The sequence below is a fragment of the Microchirus variegatus genome, assembly GCF_963457635.1.
Source record: "Microchirus variegatus genome assembly, chromosome: 4".
Lineage (NCBI taxonomy): Eukaryota > Metazoa > Chordata > Actinopteri > Pleuronectiformes > Soleidae > Microchirus > Microchirus variegatus.
In genome coordinates this window covers 25211695-25235139 of record NC_139805.1, presented here as the reverse complement: position 1 = coordinate 25235139, position 23445 = coordinate 25211695, and the positions used below count along the sequence as shown (strand labels likewise).

The 23445-nt window shown below is 39.6% G+C and overlaps 1 protein-coding gene across 1 annotated transcript in view; it reads right to left on the bottom strand.

Moving 5' to 3' along the window:
- naaladl2 (N-acetylated alpha-linked acidic dipeptidase like 2) overlaps positions 1-23445 on the bottom strand; it is a gene marked incomplete at both ends in the record, with an annotated part of 253223 nt that overhangs the window by 97001 nt on the left and 132777 nt on the right. Inside the window, one exon of the mRNA XM_083888090.1 lies at positions 11859-12005. Coding sequence (XP_083744216.1) covers positions 11859-12005 — 147 coding nt within the window. The remainder of the gene's footprint in view (positions 1-11858; positions 12006-23445) is intronic.

Below are 23445 nucleotides of genomic sequence, written 5' to 3'. Positions count from 1 at the left end.
TGTCTATACCGCTGACCCTTCTACTGTTGTACCAGGTGATTCAGTCATTCCTTGAGACTGATTCAGGAACCACAGATGGGTCACAGGAGGTTTACTTTGGGTCGCCAAATTCATTTGCAGAACATTTTCCAGCCCCTTTTTTTTTTTTTTTTTTAATAACATGACAATTCAAATAAATAGAAGGAGTTAAAGAATAATTATTTCATGCACAAATGTGCTCTGGTCATGATTTATATTGTGATATGTGTCACGATAGCTTGTCCCCTTTATCAAAGACACTGCTCCTTATGACACTTAATTGAGAGTAAGAATTTATTATTTAAGAACGTAATCTTTGGGAGACAAGGTTGACACCATCCTCATCAATCATCGTCCATCAGCAGGTCTAAATTATATATTTATAAAGTTGCTTAGTAGGACAGGACACCTAATAATTTCACCTTTTTACCAGATTTATTTATAACTTCTGTTTTATAAACTGAGAATATCAGCACAACATCATGAGTTTTGTAGTAAAAGTAATAGTTTTAGGTTTTCAAGGGTAGAGATACCAACTTCAGACATGAGTTAAAGGAACTTGGGTGATATTTACACTTGGTCAAGACAATAGAATTTAACTTTTTAATGACCACAAATTGACACAATTAGTGATGTTTCAGTGTTATGTTATGTAAAGTAACTGAATGGGGTAAGTAATAAATACTAAATTCTGAAATACATATTTTATTATTTGTTTTTAACTCAAAGCCATATTGGACTCAAGATAAGAGAAATCCAGCTGTCAACTGAGCTGATAAGCAACTGTACATTGGCGAGTTTAAGCTTAAAGCAGACTTTTCGCAGACTAAAGTAGGAATGATGAAACATCTGGCAAGTGCTTTTTAAGAAAAAAAAAAAAAACATACACAGCCAGTCACACATGCTCTGAGATGAGGCTGATTGAGAGTAAAACTTTGTTTCAGCAGGGTTTTGACGTGCGTCAGACTGGCAGCAGGGAGAAGTGACAGCTCCGACTCGAACAGCGCGGTGTTTCAAAAGAGCGAACAATTTGACGTGTGTGCACATGGAAACGTCAGACCATCAAAGAGGAAAAGCAGTCTCAAAGCGCCAGGGTGTAAAAGATGTGCTGCATGGGGCTGGTGCTCTGCTGGGTGAGGTTTACAGTAGCATATTATTTACAGTTGTACAGTGTGAGGTGTTTTAGTGGTTTACATGGTTTGACGGATGCTGATAGACTCAAGAAATGTGACGCAACAGGAAAAGTAAATCATTATGGAAACTTTTCTCCAATCAAAACTAAGTTGCCTCAAAAATTAGATCAGATGTGGCAATACCTCAACTTTTTTCAACCATAGAGCTGAATTTAGATCTATTATAAAGTAGTTCAAATATAACCATTGATGAAGTGCTGCTTCTTGTCAATCAAGGCGCTGCTGGTCATGATATCAACCATGAGAATCTCATATCTGCTTTTGAATCATGATTTGTCATTTTGACAACAGAAATTACGCGCTGCATCTTTAATGTGATAACTGTTTATTCTATGTGTGAACTTACTCGGGTTGAGGTCATCAGAATACATGCTGCTTATATGGCAGTGTCCCGTTCACACCCTTGTTTTGACGAACGGCCAACCAAAGCGATATTTGACTGAACTTCTCTGAGCTCACTGCTCAAATTTCTGAACGTGAGAACACAGCAGGAGACGCTCTGTATAGTTCGCAATGAGCAAATGGGGTCACTCTCCTGGAAGTTCTGGAATTTCTCAATCCTGGTCCTATTAGTTATGTCCGAACAGCACAGAATCCAATTTTTGAATCATTACCATTCTTACAATTGCTTCAATCTGCGTAGGCGTGTGAGGGACATTAATGCAGGCAGATGAGACTCTACTGACTGCAATGATTGGTAGACTGTGGTAGGTGGCGCCACATGCCAAAACATGATTTCAAAACATAAACATGATTTGCAGTCTGCAAAAAATTTTTTTTAATGCAAATATTTTGTCTGTACTGTTGTTGTTGGTGAGTTCAGTTTGTTATATGAACATTATTCCTGAGTCTCTGTGACATATTAGGAGGATTTTATGGCCAGTTGATTTAGATTTATTACATAATGAACCTTTAAGCATTATTAAATATTATTTATAATAGCCATAGAGGCTTTGCTAGTTCAATGTTCAGTTATTAAAAGAACATGATCATCCCTAGTCCATAAGAACCCAATCAGAGCCTGGTGTAAACCAAAACACATAGATAAATGGAGTGGAGTGGAGATGATTCAAGAGAGAGTTTGTCTTTTTCTGATTCTAAATAAATGTGTTGAAGGACATTAGCCTGATCTTTAGAGTTGGGTTGTGTACATCCCTGTCTTAATGTTGCCTCTGTTCTACGTTGCAACACATTCCCTCCTTCAACATAACTCATCACAGACTCCAGAGCCTTCTCCACTGTTCTCCAAACTCCCCAACTCCCCATAGCCACTGATGGTACAGCCATGAGGACTAATTTGGGAAAATTCGACATCAAACTGCAGGTGCAGGAAATCTGAGCCTCAACCCACGCTAACCTTTCTCCCTGAATATGCCTGCAGTGTTGGGGCGTACTCTACATGTTTCATATCTCCAGTAAGTTAAAACACCAACAAAGGCATGGAGAAGTCTGAAGTTTTAAAAACTTTATAGTATCTACAGCTTTTATGTTGAAGACCATGTGAGCATGCAGACTTTAAAGGAGCAGGCATTTGATCAAACTTTCATGACATCCTCAGCGGTGCAGCTTCAACTAAAAAATTACCCTCGGCTCAGTCAAAAGAAGAAGAAAAAAACAGCTAAAAAATAAGCTCTTTTCATTTTCCAATCTCTAACATCAAGTGGTGAGTCAGAGGCCATTTAAGGGATGGGATGATAAATAATCTGTTTCATAAACAAACTGCTGCATCATCTGGAGCAGCTCGTTTTTTTGGGGGTGACAATCAGTCTTTGGAAAGTGAAATAAAGTGCAGGACATACAGGAAGTGCTGATGACCTTCTTCAGTAATGTTAACTGGACCAAACAGCTCATCCACTAATAAATCAGATCTGCAGCGTAAGCTCCTGCCACGCTGCACTTTATTGTCTGTTTACGTGATCGTCTCACAATAAACACATACGGAGAACACATTTAAAAAAAAACCCCAAAAAAACATGAATATTTTAAATGTTCGTGTGGGAATATGACCAGTGTTGCACTCACGATGTAGTGCGAGTGGAAAGAAGTGAAGAGTTACTTTCTTTACCGTGGTAGCACAGTCAATTGGCATCGTGGTGATGCAACGTAATGCAACTTGGACTTCATTACAAAGGCTTGACCAAATATTTTGAGCATTTCCATAGTTTTTTTTTTCATGAAAAACCAAAAGTTAAATTTCCTTACTATGAAGAAATTGTTTGCAAAAAGGGAAACTATTTTTATTTTGGTCACTAATTCACCAAGCAAATGTGAAACCACTGACACACCAATGCAGCAGGTGGCAACATAACTACATTACTCTCAAGATAGTTAAGATGATAGAGAATTGGAACACCATTCTGCTTTGTTTTACGTTTTCCTTAAAGAGGGATTATTGGACGAAAACAACAGTCTTCGCTATAGGCTGCGACAAACCCAGTGATCCAGATGGATCCTGGCATTTAAAGACTTTTTATTCTTTGTAATTGTGTATTGTATGCTTTGGGTAACATCTACTGCACGTCTGTCTGTCCATCCAGGGAGTGGATCCTTCACCTGTGGTTCTCCCTAAGGTTTCTACCTTTTTTTCCAGATTATAAGGGATTTTTCCCTGGTCGTTTTTCCTTACCCTGGTCAAAGGTCTAAAGCAGGGGTGTCGAACTCATTTTCACTGAGGGCCACATCAGCATAATGGTTACCCTCAAAGGGCCAAAGGTAACTGTCATACAGAATAAATGTAACTAAATGGAACTAAATATAATGTGAAATAACGGTAACTACTCTGTAACATATTGCTAAATAACTTTCTGTATTTATTACTTATTAAATTTCACTCATCGCATAATGCATATACAATGATACACTGATACACTGCGATCTAGTGGCAGGATGCCGTCACTTTGTGTATAACGCAATCACCATGCATTGTGGGAAATGTAGTTTATGGTCAACCCACGCCTTAAAGCAGCATTGACCTCTTTCAACACAGAAGCTATGTTAGGTAAACTGTAGGCTATACAAATACAATTTGATTGATTTGATTATTGATGGAAATTGATAATACTACCATACCATTTATTTTAAATAAGCGTATAATGGTTTTAAACAACAACTAAAAAAAAGATCATAAATATTGTGATTTCCATCACATGTCCTCTTACATTCATACAGCGCATAATAGGTGCATTGTTCTATCACTCATCACCCATTCACACGTTGCCAGCACAGCCACCAGGAGCAACGTGGGGTTAAGTGTCTTGCCCCAGGAATCCAACCCACAACCTTCAAGTTGGAAAAACAACTCGCTCAGCAAGCCACCGTTGTCCCTGACCACCATAGGAAATAAATGGGTAAGACACAAATACACAAAACTTACACATCCACCCTCACCCCTCCAGGAAAAGTGGAAAGAGATTAATGGTTATGTATGAGTTAAGTTTAGGTTGTACAGCTCGGGTGAGGAAAAGTTCAGCTGTCAACATCCTCTCCATAAAAACACAGCACATTGCATGGTTAAAATAAACCTGTCCTCACAAAATCCACAAAAACACACCATGTCACAGGCTTGCGGCACACTGATACAGTGACATTTGGTCTGAGCTGGTCTTTAACTGGTCTGAACCAAAATGTGCTCGTTTGACATCCCGCTCACGTTATAATTACACCACCATCAACTTCTTTTGAGAGCGATGCTCAACAGACGCTGTATCAGGAACACTGTTTAACTACATAATATCTAATCGGACATGATCACGATGACCTGCTGAAGTTCAAACTGATCGACACAGAATACAATTTATGTGACTCTGAATGTGACATGGTTGTTGGTGGCACTCGAGTATTTCAGAAACTGCTGACCTGCTGGGATTTTTACACAATATTGTTTTTGGTGAGTACAGAGAATGGTCCATAAAAGATAAATTATCCAGTCAGCATGCTAAATTCCTCTGGGCAAAAATGCCAAAGGTCAGAGAAAGAATAGCAAGACTGGTTTGCCATTATTATTCAATGGCGACAGTAACTCCAATAAACACTTCTTACATCCAAGGTATACCATTCTGAACGCAAAACACATCAAACATTTAAGGAGATGAGCTACAGCAGTAGAAGACATAATCAGTCATGTTATAATGTTTATAAGATGTGTCTGAAACAACCAAAATCTACCAAAAGGTAACAACAAAGGTATTGAGAATAACAACCCATCGTCTGCCTCTACAACCTTTTGCCTCCTCTTCGTTCTACCCCCTTCTCATCTAAACTTCATTCATATGCCGCCACACGCCCGCCTCATCCCCGTTCTCAAAATTGTAGCTGAAATTATCTCCGGTAAGATGTGTCAGATGGAAATATGCACACATGCACAGCACATGGAGTGTGTGTGCTCATGTGATTTTTCTCCTGCATGACTGCTCCCCGGTATGATCACCATTTGAAGCACCGGTGTGGGGTTTTGGCCTGACAGCTGTGCAGGGAAAGAGAGGGATGCAGATGTAATATCTTTCTATCATTCTTCATCAGCCTCAGACTTCTGGGACAGTCGGGGGGGCACTGACAGGTATCTACTGCTGCTTAACAAGACTCCATTTGCTCTGTTTTACACCCCAGACATGCGGCTAAGAAACTCCATTTGAAATGGACAGAATGCCACCATAAATTGGTGTAATAAAATCACATTTCTGCTGCAAGAGCCAATAATAAATTAAGAGCTGATGTGCTCCTGGAGAGGTGGCGTGATGAAATTGCTGCCAGGTTCAAAGCGTCTTATCAAATATGTATTAAATGACATTTTTTAGGGACGTATCTGGAATATGTATGTTACTTTGTGCCCCATTGTCGCTTGTTCAGCAGGAAACGGACGCAATGTTTAATGTAAGCTGGGAAGCTTCTCTGCATGTGGTACTTTGCACACAGAATTATTGTTTGACAGGTGGAACTAGATTATCTGACAACAAAAGTAACAGAGAGACACACTGGTCAGACAAACTAGGAAGTCCTGATGTCTGTTTCCTAAACATAGAGTTACTACTAGACATATTGCAGTATGGATATATCCCGACTCAAGAGATACGATTTTCAATCTGTTGGTGTCATATATCAATATTCACTGAGTAGACTCCTGGGAATAATATTTAACATTTGAACATTTTAGCCCTCTCAGCCCCTTTTACCTGTTGAAAAACCCGTAAAGAATAACATGCAGTATTCCAGTTGCCAAAAAGTCATTTGGACTTTGGAAACAGAGAGAGCATTTATTAGGTCAAAATCACTTGTGTGCCTGTATGTGACTTCGAATGAACACTAACGTAACGTAGATTAACGACGTTAATGAAATCTCACCCCATAAGAAGATAGGAGGTTAATGAGAGGTTCGGGACGCTTTCTTTTCATCGCTGGCGTCACGTCGTCACCTCAGAAGTGTCCGTTCTCAAGGTGTCCACTTATTCTCATGTCCTGTCACTCTCTTTCGGCCGCTAAATAATCAATCTGTTTGTTGTTCATAAATTCTGGAGGAAGTTTGCGACTATGAATTCCGCTAGATTAAATGGTAACGCGTTAGCGATAAAGTCCGCTACCTTAAATAAGATCCACCCACAGATCCAAGACGAGGAGGCAAATTGTAAAACTCGAGGCACTTGACAATCCAAGGGGTAACTGAAGACATTGCTTCACCGTGTCGAGCTCATTTAATGGGTCGTATTGATGAAAAGGAGTCAATTAATGAAAGTAATTATTTCGAATCAGTACAACGATAATTTGAATTATAGCCTGTTTCACAGTTAAGTGTTTATGGGAACGCAGGTTAAAATATACGGTGAGATAATTATAAGTGTTGCTGATGTGGTGGGAGAAGAAATTAAAAAAAAGACGGGAGCCAGGGAAGCATAATTTATTGATGCTCCAGTGGACAGATCAGCTGATAATGAGTCATTTTGCTCAGAACTGTCATTAATGCACTCCTGTGTTTCAAACAGCACAACTGCTGTCTATGCTGTTGCACACTCACGCTGGTACTTTTTTAATTAATTTGCTGATTAGAGATGATCAGGTTGAAAATGGGTGGGAATTTACGTTGTCGCAAGACACTGAGAGAGTGTCAGTCAAACCCAGTGGGTCCACACCCACCCGGTCCTGAGCAGAGGCGTAATCAGGGGCGGACTGTGGGTGAGCTGAGGCTTTGAGGGCGTCGCAGACAGGAGGAGGGCAGGTGTCACAGCCCTGGTCCTCATTATTGTCTGGAGAGAATAAAAGTAATGGCCTCCAGTCCAAACACTGTACACGTCCATGTCAAAAACAAAGACCCGTCTGGCTCTGTTAGTCCCATGTGCTGTCCCCCACCTGCACCTGGACGTGAACCCCCGGACTAAAGGAGCAGAAGAGATGAGGGGATGTCAGATATTCTTCTCACACTTCACAGCCCGTCTTGAGTTTTCCTCTCAGGTCCCTAAAGCCAGCGCTCGATGACATGTGTCAGAGTCGACGCCCACGCCGAGCGGCAACATGGTGGAATTTTATTCACAGATTTCCATGCCCAGTCGTGATGACAGATACAATGGAGGAGATGTGATTGAGCATTCTGGGTTGTATCGAAATTGAAACGACCAATTATCAATATGACAACTGAGATACGATGATAGTTCTATAATGGGGTGATAATCACAGGGCTACTCGTGACAAGGCATATCAAACAATCAGACAAAAGTACAAAGAGATACGATCATCGCTAACGACATATGATGATATCTTTCAAAGGGAAGAACAAAAACACGGCCCTTCAAATGTAAAGGAACATTAACATTATTTTTACTGATGCCCGCCTTTATCCTGCTTCCTCTTCAGCCAGTTAACGTCTGTTCACATAAAGGCCAGGATACAGCTGCTGGTCGTCCATCAATGAACAGAGGTTTGCATTGGTGTGCCTCAATGGTTCACAGTTGTTGTTGTTTTTCGCGGATAATTTGAGGATTTTCAAACAATTTAGCATGCTGAATAAGCAGCACCTGAAGCTTTAAAAAACATATTTCTTTGAATCTAATATAATCCTCACAATTCGAGCTGTGTTAGTAAAGAGATTTCATGAGTGTGTAGTGGACAAACGCTGTATAGATATGTTTTGTTGTGGGTGTCATTATCAAATGTGTACTGGAAACCCGATTTGATCTGGATTTATGTGTGAAGAATGACTACTTCCTTATGGCAGGTTCAGGTATTTTAAATAAAATAGTGTTATATCATGTTCTTAGTTGTTATTTTTTATAAAAATATAAACATGTTTTTGTTAAGTTACTCTTATAAAATAGATCTTTTTACAATATCCGTGATTAAATTAGTACATATTCTTAGAAACAAAAAGAGAATAAAATACACTTTTAGTGCATTTGATTTATTTGGTTTATTTGATTTAGTTGGTACACTGCATAAAATAGGTACAAGCTTATATTTGTCATTCTATTCATGTTTTATAGGACATTTCATTGTATTAGTTCATTCTATAAAATTACATTAATACATTAATACATTAGCAGTGACAGGAAGTAGTTTTTGTAATGTTTTTGGCCAAATTCTAGCACAGCGTCACCTTTTTTCTAAAGCCATCTTAGCCTATTTTTCATGATAAGAGTACATAGAGTAACATAAACTGGTGACACTTGGCAGGAAAAGAGATTAGATTTCTATATTTGCCCCATGTAATTATGTCAAACATTCCTCAATTAATGCTATTCTGTAATAGTGGGATTATCTCTTTTTGTTTTTTTGTTCACAAGACTGCAGGTCACGGTCATTCCCTAAGCAAACGTAACATTTCAAAAACAGTTGCAGGGGCTGGTGTGATGGTGTGATGACTGCACGGAAAAAAAAGTTCCACTGAGTGAGAGAGAAAAAAACACAAAAAAACAACAACAACAAAAAAAAAAACAGATGCCACCCTAGACAACAAATGTTCAGTGAACCGAACTCCTGTCATGAACGCCGTGGCTCTGCTACACAACATCTGCTGGTTTCTCCACACATCACCAGCACCAACACAACTCTGTTCACTGGTCAAATGAGGATAAATGACTGTAATTACACACACAGTTGAACATATATAGTAGAATATGGAACAGCGAGGGGGGAACAGCAAGGCAGTGATTGCATTAAACTTGATCATGTGGTCTGGGCCATATGTACAAGTTTAGATAAATTACCCGAGCACGTTTTTTGGTATGCAAACACAATCTCCGCTCTGATCACTGCCCCTAAAGTAATCAGTTACATTACATGTAACACATTTGTTTCGCTGAATGCTCGGGGGCCACATGCACACAACTGATTTCCTGGCAAGGCAATCAGCTGTGGCCTTAACTTTACTTCTTTCTCCATGAAAAAGTAAATAAGTAAAAGAAGAAACACAAGCTCATCAAATCACCAACAGCGCCAGAGCAGTGATTCCTGCCACAGTAAAACATTGAGTATAGTCTATGAGTATATGCATAGTAAACTGAATTAATCGCAAACATTTTGATAATTACTTTAAAGTGATTTGGCACGTTTTTTTTGGCACACAATCCAAATATACTACATAATCATGTTTGTAATTGTATAATCACTTTAAGAATAAAACCATGTTGGTTTTCCTAGAATAAGACACATTCTATGTACTTTGGTTGCGGTCCTTGCTTTACGAAGGATGCCATCTCGTGTCGCTGTGATTCTGCAGCTGCTCGATTAGACAAACCAGCCAGAGCATTTGTTTTGTTCTCACAAACAGGAGCTTACTATGCAAATGTAGGAAGTCTTTCCGGTATATGAAATGGAGGAGTGAGCAGAGGAGTCTTAAATTGGTGAAAATCTGCAGTCTCACCACCAGATTTTTACGTACTGAACCTTTAAGTTTGTAAAATGTGTGATTTGAATATTTTTGGTTTGTGTATGAGTTGATATGATTTACAGGATCTGGCCTAAATCACTAGATGGATATCACAAGAAAAATTTAAAATCAGATGCGATCCAAAAACCCTAAATATGACTTTTTCACCTCTATCTCTATGGAGTTCAAGTACAGTTCCACTACAGTTTTGTGCATATTTTTTATCATAAAAACATCACAATATACATCCATCCATCGTCTGTTTGCTGTGATGTTCTGATATTAAACTACTGTGCAGATAATTATAATAATAATAATGCATTATATTCGAAGGCGCCTTTCAAGATACTCAAGGTCGCCGATGTCAGATAGAATCAGAAAACGTTGCTGATAGAATCAGAAAGCCGGGCCAAGTTTGTGCCAAGACTTCAGTACAGAGTGAAACACCTACAGCAGTGACGTCACACAGTATCACAGCTCTACTGAGTCAGTTCTCCTTAAAATAGGAAGCGTTCACTATGACAGTGCTGATAATGTTTCACAGTGGGGAAAGGAAGGAGATATGACTAACATGGTATATGACAGTATAAAAAGCGCATGACACATACACCTGTCATAAATAACTGTGGGTGAACTGGTTTCAAATATTTCACACTCTAATGTCTCGGTTAGGATTTCAGACTCCATTAACGACTATATTTCCTTTTTTTTGCTGAGATACATTGCTCGACGTGGTATGAGGAAAGAACAAAATATATGTGGAGTAAGATGGAAATACTCCAAGTACAAGTGTTCCAAAAACCCTTGAGTAGATTGGCACCCGTGTGGAAACTTCAGCTGCTTACCTGTATCAGGAAAGACATAAAACACTCCTGGAAATAGCGTTACCTACTGAGTATTACTACGACTAAATACGACTGACTAATGTATGCACACAGGACTTTGCCCTAACACAGTCACCAGCCTATTAGTTCTAGGAGGTTAAGATGCATATAGGTCTGAAAACAAGGAGATCTCTCACACGAAAGCTGTGTTTCATGATGCACTATGGTGCAGAGCCAGTCTAGCTCCACCCTGACCTTACCGTACCATTTTACTCTGGTACCCCAAGAGAAGGGTGCCAAAAACTGGAATGGTAGGGACTGGTTATTTTGGTACTATTCCTAATGGAAACGCAAAAATAATATGTATACGTATACTGGACGTATCTGTTTTATTTTGTGCCACAAGCAGTTAAAGCAGGCTGTTATGCTAATCAATGAAAACACAAAAAATGCACCCACGGAGAGTTTCAAAAGTGATTTCTACAGCCCCACCATCCGCTGTGCCACTATACAAATAATGTCACACCAAGCTGAGGCAGGATTATAACATCAAAAGCCATTGCCTAATAAACTAAACTAAATTAAACTAAATTAAATTCAACCTTTGTATTGCCAGTGGCATTTTTCTTGGGGGTAATCTTTTGATGGTTATTGAGCATGTTTTTTTGGTATTTTGGCACCTTTGTATGCTCAAGTATTTTCCTGTTCTTCGGTTCTAAACCTGTAAAATTTGTTATAGTGTCTTAGAGTCCTCTCCTACAAAAGGGTTTCCACTTTTAATTAAGAGCTGAACATAAACAAGTGATGGCCGATGGCAAACTCAGCAGTTTATTAAAAAAAAAGAAAAAAAAACCTCCACAACCCCCTGCCATAAACTCCCTGGTGCTACTCCTTAGCATAAAATTGAAGACAGGCAGTGAGAACACCGCCTCGACAAAGGGTCATCAGTGGGTGAAATGTGTTTTCTAAACCTACCTCCTCTGCTGTGGTCTGCTCGAAGGCGAACTCCATGGTGGGGACGGCCAGTTGGTTGGCAAAGAAACTCACATCTCCGGGCAACTGCAGCGAGCTGACGTTGGGTCCTGGGCAGTTCCCGCCACGAATGCAACTCAGCAGTTGTCTCTGATGGAGAGAGGAAGAAAGAGCCCAGGTGTCAACACGATCCTGCCATGTTAAAGGTCCAATGTGTAAGAATTAGTGACATCTCATGGTGAGACTACGCCAGTGACAAACGGATGTGGCTGGTTTGTCCACTCGGACCGCTGTAGAAAAATGGCCACACAAGATGGTGGTCTCCTTAAAGTGCCTGTCTTTTTAAAGGCAAATGAGACACAGGAAACTATGTCAGTGTCTATGAGGCTCCGGCAGCTAACAGCAGTTAGCATTTGGAAAAGCCATCATTTGCCGACTCTAGCCGGCACATTGCCGTCATATAATATTTTTATATTATAAAATGTAAATCCTCTGAGGCTGGAAGTTTGTGTAGAACTCTGTGCTGCACTGTGCAGCCAAGAATAGAACACTTCGCCGACTTCCACTCTTCCAGATACTATTGCCCTCGCCTGCTCTGTCATATTTTTTAGCGACAAAGCAGAGCTCCGCGAGACCACGGACAGTCATTGACTAACGTCGCAATGAGTGTGGAAGTCAGCATGTTTTATCTCCTGTACTTAGACTGAGGCGGACCACAAAAACATGAGTGAGTCATTTGTTTCACACTTTGCCTACTCATAGGACCTCCAGAGTCCTAAATATAAGTATTTAAATGATTAAAAAGTTGATTTTGCATAATATGTCTCCTTATTCTAAGCCTATAAAAACGTTTATTTAAAATGGAACTTTGCAAGTATGGGCACCTTTTTGTCTTCAATTCTACAGTCAGTTTCCTGTTGACCTTTTAGTCACAGACGGTGAACAGCGAGATGAACGGTGAGATGGATTGTGCTGCGGTTCTGTATGTACACCAGTTAATCATGAAAAAGTCTGAATGTGGGTCTTCTCCACAGCTTTTGTTCTATCCATCGATTTGTTTGTTCTTTTCTGTCAACAGTACAGCAGTTTATATGTCGTCACTTTCTACTTCAAAGAACGGGGAGGAAAATGCAAAACGCCAAGTCCGACTCCAGTCCGACGAAGAGTATACATGCAGGTGTAATTGGACTATGACTCATGTTATCCAGGTATGTTAGTCTGACTGAAGTCTAGTTCGATTTTAGTCGGACTAACATGTTTACACGACATTAAGATCATTGGACTTTTAACATGCATGTAAACACACTGGCTGTTAAAGGTAGAAGGCTCTGGTGTCCACTCAGGTCCTCTGTGGACAAACATCTACATCTGCTGCTGCCCTCAGTTTCAGTCCACTGGTGCACACACTTCAGTGACATCGTGGAAAATCTAATCTCTCGCATTTACAATTTTCGCTGACAAAAAAAAGACTGTAAGGACAGGGACATTCACACACATCAATATTCATGAAGGGCATTTCATGACGCTCTTATGGCTAATTGTGAGAGTTAACAGGGTGGGAATGAATGCTTCTTCATGTGTGCGCAATTTAAAAGTTGATTGCACAGAGGACAGACTTTTCATAATGTTTTCTTCTCTTTCTCCCCCCCATCCTCCCATACAGCAGCCAATTAGTGTGGAATTCATGGGGAGAGCTGTGCGTGAAGCCTGCAGTGTTAAAATCCACACTCAGGAAATGATGAATTTTAGATTTGTGGTTTGTTTTGGAGGAAATTGAAATATACTGGGTAATTAGCCTTAGTCCTTCAACCAACCACAGAGCGACACAAAGAAGTGCCATAAAAACCCAGACTTTGTTAATAGATCAGAATTGATTAAAGTAGAGAAAGACTTTCTTTCTTTCTTTTTTTTTTTAACAAGAATGTGGCGAGAATCACGATCTACTTCTGTGAGAGTGAAGTTCCACGTCCAGTACGAGGGAGACAAGAATCGACATCACTTGTCCATGTTTTTTAATATGTTAAAACATTTTGAGATTTCACCTCAAAAGCAAAAGATTTCTCCATCTCTTAAATGTTCCGTCTTCAGTGATGGTTTTTATTACATGTATTGTCTTAACCCAGTTCAGAGGTCAGCAGAGAAATGACTCAAACAGATGGAAAAACACAATGAATAATTCGCCAACTATTATTATTATTGTTCTTATTATGAATATATGGGGTCATTCTGGCATCTGAGCTTATTTAGGGTCTTAGACAAACGCAACCAGGAATTATTTTTATTAAACATCCCCAGAAGTCTGCCCTGAATTGAGGAAAACAAAGTTGTTCCAATTTGCCGCAGCATCAGCTTTGAATCATTTGCAAAATCAGCTGAATCTTCGCTCCCTCATGGATGTTTTTCAAATGAAGTCTGAATAATTCGGAGTCATATGAATCATACGAGTGTAAATCATTTAACTGATTGATTCACACAGCTTTCTGGTCTATATTACTACTTCTGTGATTCTGGATTGTATTCTTCTTCTTTTACTTTAGTATTGTATTAATATACAGTGTGTCATGTTTCTGTAAATGTGTGTATTGTTTTGTTTGTGTGCAACTTTGTTACAAATGCAGCTGCCTGTGTTCTGACCAACTTATAATAGAAACAATGAGGCTTCCCTAGTTAAATAAAGGTTATAACAATGATACAGTAGACAATACATGAGCATAGTCAAAGCTTTAAAACCTTTGGGAAAATGATTGACTTCTTCCTGCAATGTTATATATTCCACTGCTAGCACAAAATGAAAACATCTGTAGCAGATCTAGTTTCTTTTATGTTCATCATGAAACTGTCAAACTAAATTGAAATATAAGTTAAAATTGATGTATTTTATCGCATTAAATAAATAACTTAGTGATTCTAGAAAGCCTCAAATGACTAGGACTGAAATGACGTCTGTACAAATGAAAGGAAGACAATGCAAACCTGTGAATTTCATTGAGTCTGATAAAGGGGCAGAAGCAAATTATGTACTGGAGAAAAAAAACTTTCTTTGTCACATGTCATATAAATGTGTATAATTCAGTCACTGTCACTTATTCACTTGAGTGAACATAAAAGATAATGAAATGTCACATTACCTAATTGGCCTAAATGAGCCCCTTCTATGAGTCTCATTCACATTCATGTAATTGGACAAACCTGGAGCTATCACATGTTCACACTATGTACATTATTACATAACAGACGACACATATATGTGGTTTAAAGGTGCATTATGTAATAAATCTAAAGCAACTGGCCATAAAATCCTCCTAATATGTCACAGATGCTCAGGAATAATGTTCATATAACAAACTGAACTCACCAGCAACAACAGTACAGACAAAATATTTGCATAAAAAAAAACATTTTGCAGACTGCAAATCATGTTTATGTTTTGAAATCATGTTTTGGCATGTGGCGCCACCTACCGCCGTCTACCAATCATTGCAGTCAGTAGAGTCTCAGCTACCGAGCAACCACGGGTTGCCAGTTAAGTCAGAAAACGAAACCTAAAAGACCTTGGTATTTTGAATTTGAATGTAGTAACCGTTTTTGGCCACATTCTTACATATGGCACCTTTAAGATTTGCTCAATATATAATACAGATGATGATGTGATGTAATGATATAATAATAGCAGCTTTTTAGATTTGCTGCTCAAGATAAAAGGAGAAAAATCATCAGGCCACGATGATACATCTCTGGCTCATTTCTGGCTCATTAAATATGCTCTATAGGCTCATATTTAAAATTGTGTGACAGGACGATTGTGTTGCCATATGATGGTCTTCATTCCAAAGCTGTGCTGCCATCCTAAATCTGATCTGAGGACTGACAGGGACTTACTGCAAACTGTGAAAGATGAACATAATGTTCACAGCTGGTACCATAAACATAATGGATGACTGAATTTGAATGGAAATGAAACATAAATATCGAACCAGTTAATCACACGGCAGCAACTAAATGCATTAAGTCATGTCGGCGTGGTCAGGACGAGACGGCAGAAGTTCAAACTGAGCATCAGAACGGGGAAGAATCGTGATTTATGTGAATTTCAAAGTGGTGTGGTTATTGGTGCGAGACGGGCTGTTATATTTCAGAAAGAAAAGGGAGAGGATATCCAGTGAGCTGCAGTTTGGTGGGGAAAAATGTACAATAACGTGTCCAGCCTTGAAGCTGGTGCGCTCCAGCAGCAGACGACCACAGGAGCCAGTCGTGCTACTATATTCGGTGTCGTGTGTACCTATTAAAGTGGCCAGTGTAAGTATGAAGAAATAGGCCATTTATGGATACACATATTTAGAGATACATGTTACATATTCCTTCATGAGCACTTTTTTGGGGGCACCTGCACACCTGCTTATTTGCATTTAACAAACTGCTGATGTTCTGCACATTCTTCATGGACCATTGCGTCCGAGTTGTGACTCAGCATAAAGCCAAAAACAAACAAACAACCGACCAAACAGCAGAACATCCAGCGAGCAAACAAAAGGTAAGAGGCAACCGAGCAGAGTGGTGGTTAGAGCTGACACAAAGGCTGCAGTCAACGGATGGACGGACAAACCGACGAACCAAAGAGCTAACCAGAGAAATGGAAGGATGAGCCAACAAATGAACTGACAAATGGATGGTTGAACCAAACAACAGCCTAACAAATGAAATGATGGATGGATGAACCAATGAACCAAAGAATGAATGAACTAATGAACTGACAAATGGACGGATGGTCAAACCAATACGCCAAAGGGCAAAAGGACGAACAAAGGAACAAATCATGCTATTCATTTTGTATTTTTAGTATATTAGTGAACTCTGCAGGCCTTTTATCATGCTTTATTGTGTTTGTCTTGTGTTTGATTCCATGTGTCCCTGGGCAAGGCATTTAACCCCCAATTACTTCATATATCAAGCAAATGGAGGTGCACAAGTATATTCCTGGTTCTTGTCCCAAGCCTAGATATAGGAGGTGAGTCGTATAAGGTATAGAATCTGTGTCAAATGAATTAATGTGGAGAGGTAGGCACAAGATGGTCGTGAGACCTGCTACAATGTTTGACTTGGATGCAGTGGTGCTGTCTGCAAGACAGGAAGCGGAGCTGGAGGTGGCAGAGCTGAAGATGCTGAGATTTTTGTTGGGATTGACCAGAATAGACAGCCAAGGTGGTTGAGATGGACAAAGGATGTTGAAGATGGAGCTGCCGGGCAGGAGGAAAAGAGGAAGACCAGAGAAGATTCATGTATGTTGTTCATTGAGGACATGAGGACAGGGATAGGGCGAGATGGAGGCAGATGATCCGCTGTGGTAAGAGGCTAAAACATACAGTATATAGCTATTGTAAGAAATCAAGTGAACTGAACCTGAACAACTGACTGAAATCCAATCATTTCCACAAACGTTGCCATATTTATGAACATTTCGATGTTTTAACTTCATTTTGAAGCAGAAATCACTGCAGCTGTTTTGTTAATTGTTGTACACTGGAGCAAAACTTCACGTCGCCACATCTGTATTCAGGGTGTGCATTGTGTCTTTTCCACCGGGACGCTGTTGCTGAACCAAGATATTGGATAAACTTCATTTAGGCTCGATTTGCATGGTTGCCTGTGATTAGAAAAGAGCCCCAGCACCACTGAGCAGTGCAATTTGCATGTAAGTCTGCGCGGCGCACAAACACAGACCGTCCATCTCATTTCCACGAGTGAACAAGTTAAAACAATGTGCACTAGTCTATTTTAGGGTCGGTGCTCAGGAAAAACACTATTTAGCAATTCGCTGAAATGTATATTAATGTTTATAATGCTTGTTCTTCCTGTTGCAGGTCCTACAGCTCTGCAGTCCACTTTATTAGGAACACTTGTTTGGATGTTTGTTAATACAAATAAATGATCATGCATTTCGGTATGAACACAGTGTCAAGACAAGTTCAAATTGAGCATTAATAGAGGGAAGAAAGACAGATATTGTCTCTTTGAGTTTCTTTCAGCCAAGCTTCAGATCAATATTTACCGTGTTAGAGTCTTATATGATGCAGCATGAGATGTCTTTAAAATATTAACTTTTATAATGTAATACAAGGGTAAGAACTTCCAAGATATCGATTGAATATAGAACAATAAACACTATTTAATTAGAACTGACTGCTGTGATTTTGTTGGACACTAATTGGGATTTGAAAATGATTCAGTGTTTGCAGAAGACAACAGGTTATAAGGTGTATGGTCATAAGTCTGTAAATAGATTTGTAATGTGCCCTGAAAATGTCAACATATTAATAATCACAAAATTGTGAAGAAAAAAAAAAGCAAACAAACTACTTTTCTACAGGAAAACTGTCCACATCCGTCTGCTGTTGGGAGTGTGTTATAATCCCTGAGGAGAAAAACATCTGGGCTGCTGCGATTGTCACATTGACTGAAACAAAAAGCAAGAAAATAATGGACTTTTACTTAGTGATAACTGATAAATGCTTGAATCACTTGAAGGACTTTGCTTTTAACAAATACAATAACAAATCCATACAAATATACAAAGGTGAAGTCTTGCAGATAAACTATTGTCTCTTCTGTTAGATTTAAAGTCTGCACCTCTTCTCTCCTATAACCAGATACAGTATGTTCGGGAAAAGTGTCAGAGTAGGAGAAACACTGACACTTAAAATGTGAGGAGAGATTCTTAGACAGGGAATAATAAAATAGATGGTTGTAAAAAAAAAAAAAAGGGGAGGACAGAGAGAATAAGAGAGAGAAGGACTGAGTGAGAGCAGAGAGAATGGGTAATTTCAGCACGTCATGCCACACCAGGAATCAATATTTAATTTCTTTGTCTGCTGCGATAAGAGTGGAGTGAAATCATTGTGGGATCTCAGTTTAGCACCGAACACAAAACCACATGTGCTTCACAGTTGACCCGAACAACCAAAGATTACCTCTCTACACAAATGAAATGCGACAGCAAACAAGTCTGGCACTAAATATACTGCAAATGACAGCAGATCACGTTAGGGGTTACTCTAACCCTGATGTTAGAGACCATCAGTTATATCATTGGATGATGAATTAGCCTCAGGATACAATACAACTTGCTAAGAATTCAATTTTGCCGTTAAGAGATGATTAATACTATCAGATTATTTATTTATTTATTGGGGGGGATTAAAAGATCAGTAGCTGGTGCATTCAATTATGTTCCAGCTCCTTTGCCCTCTCACACAGATGGTAACTCAGCGGGAAACCCAAGCCCACTCAAGGTAGATCGTCAAACTAGACTAAAAAAAAAAAATCAAAAAGCTCCCAGGCCTCAAATCCTCTCCTTCACCTATAGATATTCTGTATATTCACATACATAATCTGTTCCTATAGGGTTGCCAAACCCTATCATCCATTCATGCATCCATTCATCCCTGGCAAGTTTCCTACACAGTAGCAGGCTACACGCGGTGTGTTCCAGACATTTTCTTTCCCTGTCGACTCTCTCCAGCTCACTCTGGGGAATCCCGAGGCATTTCCAGGCCAGATGGAATGCGTACTCCTGCCAGTATTTTCTGGATCCACCCTGCAGTCTTCTCCTCTGGAAGGCACCCAGCAGGATGATCAGATGCTTGAACCACTTCCACTGGCTCCCTTTGACTTGAAGAAGCAGAGGCTCTGCTCACATATTTGTTGCCTCAAGTCTTGCAGTGTGATGTTTACTCTCACTCGTTTTCTACTCGCCCTCTTAAATGTTTTTAATGGTCTACTTTTGACAATCAATTCAGGAGTTTCCAGAATCAAAAGTCTACTTTTGACTATTGATTCTGGAAACTGATGTGCTGGTGCTGTTGGACTTGACCTCTGCCATGATACTCCCCTCGAGTTGTGTGTGGGCATCAGGGGCACGGTCCTCGGTTGGTAGGTCAATATTCCTCAGCCGTTTCTCCTCTTACCTGTGGGGTGCCTCAGGGCTGTATCCTGGGGCCTATTCTTTTCTCACTCTACCTGCTTCCCTTGGGGTCTATTTTTAAAAAAACTACAACATCTCCTTCCATCTTTTTTGCAGATGACTTACAGATATGTCTTCCCTTACTGTCGAACAACTTGGCTTCTATTCAGTCTCTGCTGGACTGTCTCATTTAGACAACCTGATCTCTAAGACGGTTATCACAATGCCATTAGCGTTAGGGGTTAGATTCCCAGCTCCGCTAGTCTTGGGCAAACCATGTAAATGGGTATTGAAGATGTGTGATGGATAGAACATGTGCTGTATGAATGAAAAACCTTGAGTATAACGCAGATTTGAGTGGTCATTGAGATAAAAACTATATAAATATACTATATATAACTATATACAATACAGACCAGTACCCTTTAAGAAACCCACAGGCACATGAGGTGGACTCCACACAAAAAGGCCCATGGCAAACCAAAGGTTAGGGTGTGGTAACTCCCCACTGTGAATGCTCTTAATTGCTGCAGTGGGAATAAAAGAGTCTAAAAGAATCGTACTTCAGTCAAAGTAAGGGTTAAGCTCATTGTTCGCTGAAGAAAAAAATACCAGTAGAGACAAAAACACATGAATGAGCACACTCATGAAAACCACCTCCTTTCAAATCATCTGGCTTTCATTTAATCACTTCTCTAATTCTGCGGAACGAGCGGAATGTGTGACCTGAAACATTTCTCCCATCAGCGCTTTATACGCACATCAAGTAAGCGGAGGGTGGCGGAGAGCTGTAATCAGGATGCAACAAGCAGCAGCAACCAAAGTGCCTAATGACGAAAAAACAACTTTGCATTATATCTGTGATGATAATAATAATAATAATACAAATTCTGTTAAGGACCGTGGTCTTTGGAAAAGCTATTTGAGAAGCGTGTCCCAGCCATGCAGAGTGACTGGGTTATTAGACAGAGTGATATAGAGAGAGACCTGGTGGTGGGTGTGGGACACCCACTGAGTGAGGTGACTATTTATTTCTTGAATCACTTGAACTGGAAAAAACAATGTGACAGGGCTCATATGAAGTCAGGAGGAAACAGCTATGTCTACATGGTGTTATATGGGAGTGTGTTTAAAAATATGTCATCAATTGCAAATATTTCAAGAATTTCTTTTTTTTTAGTATCTGAGGATCAAATTATTTATTGATGAGTAAACTCTGCGAGAGAACCCCGTCAGTGAATTTTCTTGCCTCTGAAAACAAATCAATCTATTTTTTGTTTTATTGTTTGTGCTGCAGTCGCAGGCCCGACAAACACGATTGATGCTTTTCAACTTTGGCAAAATAAAAGCACATTTACAATTGAGACATTCATTCATATAATAAAAGCGTATATATATTTAGACTCCTCTCCATCCGTTACTGTCACGGAGGCGTTTGATTGGTCTGAAATTCATTCTGCAGCGGGAAAACGACCCCATAACACGGAACCATAAAGAGTCATAAAGGCAGAGTGGAGGAACACGGAGACGCCCTCAGAGATGTGCTCTCGGTGTGGGATCACATCAGGACACGAGACACTGACACACACTGAAGTACCATCCATATATAAGCATAAGCTTTACTTTTTATATTGTGTTGTCATTATGTTATAGTGTATCGTCTCATGCACCAAAGCAAATTCCTCGTATGTCTATTAATTACTTGACAATAAAACTGTTTCTGATTCTACTGCTTTATCCACCACATGAGGGACATGGGGGGCACTGGTGCCAATCCCAACTGACACAGGGCGGAAGACCAAAATAAAAATACATTTAAAAAAAGGAAAAATAAGGAACTACACTGTCATGTCCACTCATACGTGTCATACTTTTTTTTTAAGTGCACTAAATGGGACCTCATTTCTCTGCTAGAGAAAACCTGAAACTAGTAATTGATAACAAATTGACCAGAGTTGCACCCTAGTGGCCATTTAATATATCCATCAACATCAATTTTTTATATGGTCTATGTTCAATAGACCATATAAGCTCAAGATGAGACCATCTACAGCAAAGGGATAACTGCTCGGTGGACACAATGACCAAAAGAGACTATTGTTGAAGTATATGTAATGAAGTTCTATTGTGAAGACATAGAGTGATTTTGATTTAAAGCTAGAGCTACCATTTGATAAAATTCAACCAACACATTCCATCGCATTAGTCGTCCCATCAAAGCTCCACAATGAAAACACCAAGTCAATGTCTGCAGTGAAAGTGGGAACTGCATTACAGGCTACCATCAGCGTAATGGCTTCACATAAAAATGTGTGTGAATCAAAATTGGTATTTACAACATCCATCCTCTCTCATGTACCACACACATTTTCGGTTGTTATTGCCAAGTAAATATTTTGTGATGACTATAGAAATAAGAAGATATTATCATAACATTACTTTTATATGACACAATTATTAGCATACAGTGGCGTTTGCTGGCTGGTCTTTGACAGAGGGGAAGCTCATTTCAGGCACAGTTATTTATGTATGAATTCTGCCCTCCGTTCATTTTGTAGAAAATGCTCTTTGTCCCTGACGACCAAACCCACATTGATAAAAATTAATGAATGAACAAACTGGAACAGAGAAAACGATAATTATGTCAAATTGAAACAAGGAAATGCTACAACGTTGTTTTTATTTACAGTGAATAATATGTCAAATGGGATTGGGCTATAACAGAGACACGGGTAACTAACACGGCTAATTTTCTTTGTATACTTGACTCGCAAAATTCACATGGGACCAAGACAGAAAAGTGTCTGGTGTTGTCAACAATCAAAAACTGTCTCTGCCTTTCAGACATTTCCTCGAATCATCATGCATCAGCCCAGCGTCCGCACCCGCCCACTACTCCATTGACTCCCGGAGATGTCGAGCTTCCCTGGAAGTGACGATTTTGCTGCATTTATCCAATCAGCATCTCGCTCATCGCAGTGTAAAACAGCTATTCAGGCAGTGCTAGCCTCACCTCCGTTACCATCCTAACATACCATACCAGTAGTACCATGTGGTCACTAATACTTTAATGAAACATTTCAGACAGAAATGACAGAGTCCAACTTTGCGTGACAGGAAACAATGGGCAAACTCACGGCAGTTACCTTTGCTGGCAGATGGAGTCAACAAAACAAGATGTGTGACACTGTGAACATTCACACAACTATACACAAAATATAAGCAATAAAGAACTAACTAACTCTTTAGACAAAGTGAGGAGGTGAACTTCAGTCTGCTGTGACTGTAAGTGTCATAAAAAGGGTAATTTAAGGTAAATCATGATAACAGCGGCACAATTATGAATTATAATCGGCACAACAGATGGCGATGTACAACATATACAGCACCACTTATCCCAAGAGGTAAACATGTACAAGGTATCCTGTATTTCCATGTGTTTATGCTGTATAAATACATTAAAAATATAAAACCTTCAATATGCACACAATCTCCTAAGTGCCTCTAAGCTGAACTCGCAGTAAATAAGTTCTCTGTTCTTTCTGATCAAATGATCGCTGAGTGGGTTTAAAGTCGACCTTGCAGAAGACTGCCTGCAGAGAAACCGTGCACTTAGGGAATAAGCATTGATTA